Below are 10,359 nucleotides of genomic sequence, written 5' to 3'. Positions count from 1 at the left end.
TTACTTTCAAGCACTTGAGGGCATCAATTAATTTGCAAATGTTCGGCTACTGGTGATTATTTTTAATTGAATATTGTCATTACTTTTCAAACATGAAAAACTGGTTCTTATAAAATAAATCAATCGATCGAAACACATGACTTTTCAGATTAATTGTAAAGGTTCTTATACAAATAACTCAATCGATCGAAACACATGACTTTTCGGATTAATTATAAAGTAAAGAAGAATTTAATGAATGATTGTTTACAAAAACAATACATACACAACAATAAGTTTCACGTGGTGTAATGGAAATAGTGTCGTCCTAACGATCGGGAGGTCATGTGTTCGATCCCTATTGTGGGACAGTTCTTTAGATCTCACAGACACCAAGTACATGTTCTATGCCAAGCAAACGGAATCGAAAGCGTTTCAAATAAGTAGTAAGTACTAAGTTAATACAGTCGAGCTCAAATATATAGGTTTAAACTAAAAAATACCAAACTAAAATTTTAGTTCAGCTGTCGTAAAATTATCTCGTGTATGGTACAATGTTCAAGTGAGCGTCGCCAAATAGTTCAACAAATTTTGAAATATTTACAGAAATCAATTCGACACAAACTTAAACATGTCGCATTGGTCGCTAAATGTGTCTCAATATTATGAACATATTACTCATTCCTTACCAAAAGCGAGACTACTGTGGCGGACGGGTTTTAGACTATATGAACTGGGTCTTAACAATACATCCAGATCACAGACATGCACAAGCAAAATCATTGCGAAACTATTTATACCAACACAGGCTGTCAAAAAATGTTCTCTGAGCAATAACAATTAATAAATTGCACATTATAAAACATACATTTCCTTATTCGTGCAAACGGGTATTGTGTTAACGCAATTTGAACTGTACATGTTTGTAAATAAGTCAACTGACGAATGAGGTAGATTTGCCGATGTGCATGTAATAAGGAAATTAACCCTTTTAAAACGAAGACAGTTTGTTGGTAGATGTTAAATTGTAAGAGGCGTGGAGAAAGTGTATATAAATGGCTGGGTATACTTCAATATTGTCACATTGACAGCTCACATTTCTCACGACAAATTGGTTAATATTATCATTATAGTGGGTGACAGCATGGGGACTGCACTGATGTGGATGATTTTGAATTTATTTTGTATTTGGAAGTCAAGCTTTGGAAACGTAAGTTGACTTTTATTTCATCGCCAATGCAGACAGTATGTAATTTAATTATTCTATAATACGTCGTTGATAATATAGCATTTTCGCTCAGGGATAAATGTGATTTATGCTTTAAATTTATTTAATAAAAAAACAGCATTCGATTATAGTAAAAGCTCATTACATGTACAAGAAGAAGACATGATAGTAGCCCATTATGTTTTTAATATCGAAAATACACACATACATTTTACTTACACGTTCTCGAGTACCGGAAGAAGCATTTTTATACGAAACGTCTTTTTAATAGAGATGTATTAACGCTTTTTTGCTAATGATATGAATTGTTAAGCAATTAAGATTGCAACCAGATTATAGTTGAGGGTCATAAAATTACGTGTAAGATTCATATATTCATATATATTTGAAAGTTTTTAAACATATTAATGTATGTTTTCCAAATAAATAATTTGCATATGATTATGCATCCCTTAAAAATATATAAATAAATACGAATGTATTTTAATGTACTTGCTGTCTAATAATTATCTTAGCTTGACTTTTTTTTTAACAATGTGAATAAACAAATGAAAAAAATGAACAGATACATAAATATATCAATCAGTATATTAATAAATACATGAATAACGTTTTACTTAATTTTAAGCACTTCAAATTTGTATAACGTATACTGAGGAGACAGGTTACTCAAGTGAGTAAACACAGGTTAAACTCGTGTGTGTGGTCAATGGTGGACTATTTAATTACGAAACATTCACACAAGTATTTGTTTATTGTGAAAGAATTACGTTGTGGTATCAGCGTGTCAGCGTGAGCTAGTCAAGTTTCAAATATCTTTCTTGTTTGAGTATATGTATCAATATCAAATCGCGTTCGAAGTTTAACTCATCAAAATCATAACTCTATGATTATACTCCTTTAATTGACGTTTCGGCATAATGCCTTTATCAAAACAATGTAAATTACACGTTAACTACATTTTTACGTCTTTTGACTGCACAATTTAAATAACAAATAACATTATAAATGACATTATATAAAATGAACGCAAAGAATGTAAACATTCGCCATAAATGTAATGACTTTAAACACTTACATCTTTGTCTCAATCTTATGTCATATGTGTGCTTTTTATATTTAATAGATTGGTATTTTACAATAAAACAATCATCATCATATTTAATTATAATTTACCTAAACTTGTTATCATAAATTAAATAGGGTAAACTTATTTAATGAATTTAATTAATTCAATACTCAGAGAGTTATAATTATTTAATATCCCTTAGGATAATTCAACTCATCAAAAGCAGTTTTTTATTATACGGGCTTCTTTAATCTTATTTAATCGTTGGTATGGTAATTGTTCGTCTGTATTCGCAAATTAAAAAGAGTGATGTCGTGTGCTTTTTTACACATTCATGTATGTGCTATCTGCTTTGATTTAAAGGAACGCTTCCTTGTAATCAAAACTGCTACTTGACCATGGCGTTGATTGGTATATATTTAAGCACATTTAAATGCTATTCTTTAAAGACGTTTATAAATATGCAAATTTTGCTTGTTTGGCCGTAGCTTTGTTTAACTGGATCTTGCCATATAATAAAGGCTTCATCAATACACCTGTCATGTTATAGAAATTATTAAAATGTTAAAACAAAATAAATTAGTTAATTGATATATTTAAAGGGGCCTCTTCACGTTTTGGTAAATTTACACACAAAAAAATGTCTCACATTATCAAATTTTTGTTTAAGTTATGATATTTGTGAGGAAACAGTAATACTGAACATTTATCATGCTGTCAAAAAATCCATTATATGCATCTTTTGACGATTTAAAAACTAAATATTATAAAGCGTTGCAACGCGAAACGATTGAAAAATTTGGAGAGTTCTGTTGTTGTCGTTAAATTTTGTGATACTACTAGGACTGCGTATATAAAGTATAAAATACACCCTCATTGTATGAGCACGGACGGCCGAGTGGTCTATGCGATTGACTTTTACTCCAGGGGTAAGTAGTTCGAGCCCAGTTGAGGGTTACTGTTTTTTTTCTTTAATTAAATTCGTGTTTTTACTTGAGCTTGTTAGATCAAATGGTTTACATTTATAAATATAAAGCATATACTGACAAACTGCAATACATGCCAAAGTCTGTTAAAAGGTCCCTTTAATTATGTGTAATTAGTGGCTCATATTTCATTGAAATGTGTATTATCCAATATTTGTCTGGAGACACCTTTAAATAATTAAATGCGCATTATACTGTTGATTGTATTGCTAATAAAGACGTCATTGAACACGTCTTAGCAATTGAATGCTTTCATGTTATTTATTTAGAAAAGCATAACCTCTTGAATCGTTGAATCTTGAATGGTGTACGATAAATCGAACTCCCATGTACCAGTTGAATGTATTATGAGCAAAGTCTCTGTTTAAATGAACACGTTGGCAAAAATATAGTAGTTTAAACGATATCCGACTTAATAACTTGACAAGGTGATACAAACCTTAATGCACAACGAACCATCCGAGTATTTTGTTAATCAACGTTTCATATTATAGTTCTTAAAAAAAAGTGCTATCGCCTTTTGTTTTAAACAGTCTGTTTAAGCACAGATGCAAAACAATTATCAGTTTAATCATTTGGATATAATTGATGTGAGCGTAAACTTTTTTAAGTATCAAATGCAATGAAGTAAAACATCGCTTTAAAAAAATAAAATAAGACGGAAACCAAAGATCACAGTTTGAAAAAGATATCGACACACACCGTAAATAAGAAAGTCATACAAGTATACGCCTACGCGTATAATTTAATAGTTGTAAAGACTAGAACGACAGACCCACCTGTATCCGTTGATGTAAGGATGATTCATTTCAGAGTGAAATAAAATAATCATTGTATGCAAATATGCGTGTGCAATAATAAGACATACCGCTCTATTTATCGTTACTGGTTAGTCAATAAACAATCACTCTGAGTTATCGTGCTCAGAATTAACACCGTGAGGCGTAATGTTTTAGACAGACTGAGTTTTCATGGACCGATAAATATCGATGATGGTAAATATTCTAACAATATCTGGTATGTTTGTGCATTTGAAATGAGATTAATATGATGTGCTCAGGGTTTGAACATTTTTGTCATTGATGATGAAAACTTTTGCAACGTTCATTTTGTTATTATGAGCCTTTAGAAAGATCAGCAAACTTCATTTGTTAAAGCGAGACAAAACGATTTTTTATATGTGTTAAATTGTAATATATTTATGAAATATGTTACAAAAACACAAAATAGGCAAGAAAAATAAAACATTAAAGACAAATTTCATAAAATGCAGCAAAGACAATTTAGCGCCCGAGCCGATTGTGACGTACATATTTTCCTACAATAACCGAAGCATTCGTCTTTTTATTAGGACCAGAGTTAGTGTTCGTGTGTCGTATGAATATATATCGTTGCAGGAATTTAAAATGAACCGTTAAACTAAGTTTAGATTCACATCGTACATGCATAATTTACATGCTGGCGAATTCGACTGTACAGCCATTTTCGATTTCAGAATTAAATATCTGGCTTATTTAGAATATTTCGACACATGTTTTTCTTAACTTTTATTTTAATTTATATTGAAATATATATATATATATATATATATATATATATATATATATATATATATATATATATATATATATATATATATATATATATATATATAAGTTTTAACACATTTTATATAAATTCATTAATATTTGACAAAATCGTATAATCTCGCTTTAACATTGTATTCATAACTGCATTAAGTTGTTTAATATTGGTTAGACTGACAAGCATTTGTTGACAATCGTTAATTGTTCAAACAGTATCATATAATGACATTGAAGTGTAGTTAAGTTTGAATTTACGTGCGAAATATCGAGCTGGGGTAGCAATCAAAGAAGTTGCACACACAAAAATGCTTCAAATTTATTTGCGGTAGAATTTATTAAGATAATTCTTCTAAACCAGGGCCCAACACGTGCCGGAGCGAAGCATTTAATAATTGGTAATTGGTATTAATTTTGATAAATGCAAGTTGCATTTTTGTTAATGCTGATCGTTGAAAGATTGTTTAATTTAAAATAAAATGCGCTCATTAGTAATGACCAATATTAATCGCGTTTAACATGCACAAAGCAAACAAAATGTGCTACGAAAAGAGAGCGAACTCCTAGCTTGCGAGAGTCTGTGAACAGGGATATTTATGAAATTAATGACATTCAAATTTTCGAAAAGTCAGCTGTATTATATTCTCTTGAAAAATGTGACAAAAACGTATTTTTATAGCCCAAGGCGGTCACTCAGTGTTATTTCAAGTATGACCCTCGTGCTGTATTACACTGTCTGGTATAGGGTGACTTATCTGAAATAAGGGACGTTCATATGGTGGCAAGCGTTTATCATTAAGCGTTGTCATTGTATTTGTATATTTAGGTATCACATGTAAACAAAACAACCATAGTATATGCTATCCTTGGTACAAACCACCACCTTACTTAAATTTAATTATAGTGTTGAAGTTGAAGTTTTACATCCCGGGTTACATGTAAAATAATTCCGATATAACATATGTTCTATAATTGTTCGGTGTCACGGTCAATGCATTGATGTTAATTTACACTCCAGCAAAAGTTTAGGTAAGGACGACGCATAAGCATGTCAAACAAGACAATGCTTATTATCGGCAAAAATTGTATGCATACTTGTTTTCTGTGTTTCTTATGCATTCTGTTTGATAATATATATTTAATTACATCATCGCCAACCAAACGTTAAGCGACTCATAACGTACACGTCTTAAGCAATATTTAAAAATTGAAATCGCTCGCTTTTTCTGAACCAATTTGATCCAACATGAGTCATTAAACAACGCTCTGTAGGGAAATTTCTTTAAATGTTTTCCAAATTGAATGCATACATTACGAAATATATTAATTACTTATGATCTAAGTGGTGTATCTCAGAAAATCCGGCAGGGATTATTTAATTGCGTTTAATAAAGAATACGATGAACTTAATACTGGACTCAAATAACCACTTTTTGAATTAAACAGAAGTGAATTTGTTTCTGTTGTTCTGCAATATATTATATTATATTATTATATATTATATATTATTATATTATAAGAATGATACATCTTTACTATTTTATGATTCGGTAATGAGAATTGGTGTAAATTCACTTGTCATAATTTTTCAAGACCGTCATATCTACGCTGTTTTTTTGCGTGTCCATTCTCGACATCAAAAGAAGATCGTGTTCTTATCAGTAGTTATTATTTAACACAGCAGAGAAAGGGTCTGTACCCTACCTTCATGTTTTACATGCAAACCTATTTCTTGTTTATTGCTATTGGTAACATTTATATAAACATCGTTTATGCTAATATTTACTTTTCAAAAGATCGCCAAAAATGTAAGCGTTGAAGTGCTTGTATAGAACAGCTCGAGTGTAAACGCAATCGTACGCTCAACATTTGAGGGTTTGATACTTTAGGACATTAGTTTCATACACATTTATTTTTCCATTTAACACCGTTTTTGCAATAAGTGTATTATTTTTCGAATATTGGAAAAACATATATGCGTTATATATACACACAATTTGAAGAGTTTATAAAATAAATTTAAAACATAGAATGGTCTTCGTATGTGAGTAAACAAATCTAAATAACTAAAATACATAGAAGATACAATCTGTAAACAAAGGGGGTTTGTTACCGCAATGCAGCTTGTGTTAGCATTGCGTGACATGAGCATAGTCCTTTTGAATCAGTTTTCCTTTTTGCATGATAATTACATCTTCCTTTGGGTATATGTCAAATATCACTTTCACAACTATGATACTTAAATGTAACAAAATCGGATTTTCAGCGAAAGGTGCGTATGATTTCATGCATATCGAATAATCTCTAAATATACCTAACGCGTTTTTGTTTTTCCTCGTCTGATACTGTAAACGAATTCAATGAAAACAAAACTTACGAAGATAGTCAGAGTATATTAAGTCAGCGTTGTTTTGCACTTCAATTTATCAGACTATTTAAAAAGAGGGTTTTCATGGCGACACACGTATACAAACTTGCCTAATATTGTTTTTATCTTACTCTTTTAAATATATTGATTTGCTGATACAAACAAATGTGGTAAATCTTTACAAGCACAACGATATATTAATATATTGTGTAGTAATATTAAAATTATGAGTGATCTGTCACGGTAACGCCACTCAGAATAACATGACACAATATCGCTGTATGCATTTATTAAAAAATAAAAAATATATTATGTTGAAATGTATATGCTTGTTTTACAAAAGCACCACACAAAACTGGCTGCAATTTTCAACTTTCAAAAAAGAGTGCTCTACGTTAGGCATGGTGCAGCATTTATACCAGCCAATAGTTTTAGTTTAAGTCTACAAACACATCTCCCTTAATTCTTACATTTGTAATTTGTAACTTACACTGGCTTGAATACACATTGAGATGAACCTAATAACCACGTTTTGAATTAAACATAAGTGGATGTGTTTCTGATGTTCTGCAATTTAATATGAGCATGATGAGTCTGTACTTATTTATGAATCCGTAGTGAGCATTGGTTTACATTCACTTTGTCATATTTGTTCATGATAGTCATGTCTACTCTATTTTTACGGATCGTTGGTTTGGTTGTAAAACATATGAGTCGCTTTGTTCGTTTTAATGATCGACATTCAAAAGAAGATCGTGTTCTTATTACTAGTTGTTATCGAACGCAGAAGAGAAAATGTTTGTACCCAACCTTGATGTTTTACATTCAACCTTTTTTCTTGTTGAATTGCTCGTAACCGCAATATGACTTTTGTAACCATTGCGCGACAATTGTATAGACCTTTTGTGTGTATGTCAAATATCACTTTCACAAATGTGATGCTTAAATGTAACAATATCCAATGTGCATCAAAAAGTGCATATGATTAAATGCATATCAAATAAAACCTAAATATACCCGAAGCGTTTTTGTTTCTCTTGACGGATACTGTATACCACTTCAATCAAAATAAAACTTAACATGATATGTATAGTGTATTACGAAAGTGTCTTTTCGTGCTTAAATGTATGAGAAGATTAAAAAATGTATTTATGGTGGGAAACTTTTAATCACTAGCCTAATCTTGTATTAATCCTACACTTGTAAATATATTGATTTGCTGATACAATAAAAACAATGTGGTAAATCGTTACTGGAAAACGTTGTATTTTAATTGATTCTAACAATGTGCAGTAATATTAAAATTATTAGTGATCTTTCACGGTTACGCCACTCCTTTAAAATTCCAGATAAACGCATAATAACAAGACACAATATCGCTTTATGCATACATTCACATTCAGCATTCAAATTTTACACATTTAATTAGACGAAAAAAGATTTTGTATAAATTAATATGATTGTTTCACACAAGCACCAAAACAAAAATGGCTGCACTTTTCAACTTTCAAAAGGTTATACATGGTGCAGCATTTATACCAACCAATAGTTTTAGTTAAAGTCTACAAACTCATATCCTTAAACTCTTATTTTCTCAAATGATTTACTAATTGCCATAAAAAAGGAAAACCACTAAGGTTCTTGTTCTTTTCACCAAAGGCTTTATTTGGATTGAAAATCACCATGTAAATGTTATTTTCGTCATAGTTTTGTTTGATTGCATGATGAGTTGAAATTCTAAAATATATATTTGCTCATCGTCATCATCCCTTGTGAATTTATAACAGTTGGTGTAAGCAGGCAATTCTTTTTGGATTGACGGCCGTTGATCAACTAACACATGAATAAGCTATTTATGATCAACACTTAACCTAAACTCTCGTCAATCTTCTAACACGTCTTCTGAAGGCGATGGTCATATTTGAGAATACTCGTGAGCTGCGCACATGTTTCGTCGTCTATGGTAATGCAATGGGTACTTAACCATTTTTTTACCAAATTCTGTGGACATAGACGACACAGCGTGTTTAACTATGGTCCATTTTGTATAGAGCCTTCATTTGTTTTGCTATAGGCGACTCGACATGGAAAACATAAGACCTCGTTGGGCCGAAGGGCGTTTTTTTTTAATAGCGAACTACTGTCATCATATAGCAGTCGTAAAGAATTTTGGTGATGCTTGTTAAGACTTCAAATGAGGCTACATTGAAAGATATAAATGGTCGTCATATGAAAAGCACGTGTGTCAAGTGTCATGCTATATTGCTGTCTGTTAAAGCTTATCAGGGACGATACATTCATCTTAAATTCAATTTTGCGTTTCATGAGGTCTTTCCAAATGGTTTTCGAGATATTTGCATTAGATTTATAAAGGCTTATATATGGTTTCAGGCTTTACCCTCGGGATTTTATCGTGATTCCTCTCATACCTGTCCATATGGAGAGAAAGGTACGTTAATGCATTACGTTGTCACTAGACCTTCACACGAACAATTGTTATTGTTTTATATCTTATTTAGACTGAATATGATAATCATAATTATATAGAATTAAATAATGGACAGGTTCTTACCCCAGATTGAAAACAAATAATGAACACGGAATAGTACCACCAATCTAGATCAATATTTAATAGTGTGTATCGTGAACGTCTGATCGACATGACGCGTTGCATATCCCAGTTTCATTAAATCTTAGATGAATAAGCAAGTCCTATTATTTGGAATTACAGCTAAATTGCCGAATCACGAATGCGTCAAGATCATTATGGTGCATGACAGAATCAACACAGAAAACAGGTACCAACCAATAGAGGTTTATTAAAATTAAATAATATTTTATTGTCATGCTTGATTGAGATATTGCATTGATTACACATATTTTTTCCTGTTGTGGAATGCCTTGGTTAGCACTTAACAATTAATATCTAATTTAACAATTTATTGTTATGATGTTTAATGCGATATGTAAACAAATATCATAATATCTACGTTCAATCGTTAATGGGCATACAATATCACTGAATAAAATGCTCGTACATATTACTCAAGCAATACATCATTTGAACAATTAAAGTATCATTTCAATAGTAACGTTTCAAGTTCCTTCCTGATTCTGAATAATGATTTATACAAAAACATACACTA

The 10,359-nt window shown here is 31.0% G+C and overlaps 1 protein-coding gene across 1 annotated transcript in view; it reads left to right on the top strand.

Moving 5' to 3' along the window:
• Nucleotides 1-1,004: 1,004 nt before the first annotated feature.
• LOC127835738 (A disintegrin and metalloproteinase with thrombospondin motifs 18-like) overlaps nt 1,005-10,359 on the top strand; it is a 139,060-nt gene continuing 129,705 nt past the window's right edge. Inside the window, exons 1-3 of the mRNA XM_052362175.1 lie at nt 1,005-1,189; nt 9,605-9,662; nt 9,945-10,011. Of these exons, the coding sequence (XP_052218135.1) occupies nt 1,124-1,189; nt 9,605-9,662; nt 9,945-10,011 (191 nt within the window). The 5' untranslated portion in view covers nt 1,005-1,123. The remainder of the gene's footprint in view (nt 1,190-9,604; nt 9,663-9,944; nt 10,012-10,359) is intronic.

This window comes from Dreissena polymorpha, chromosome 6 (genome assembly GCF_020536995.1).
Source record: "Dreissena polymorpha isolate Duluth1 chromosome 6, UMN_Dpol_1.0, whole genome shotgun sequence".
Classification (NCBI taxonomy): Eukaryota; Metazoa; Mollusca; class Bivalvia; order Myida; family Dreissenidae; genus Dreissena; species Dreissena polymorpha.
Note: the sequence above shows the minus strand (reverse complement) of the source record. Positions and strands in the feature narration are given on the sequence as shown.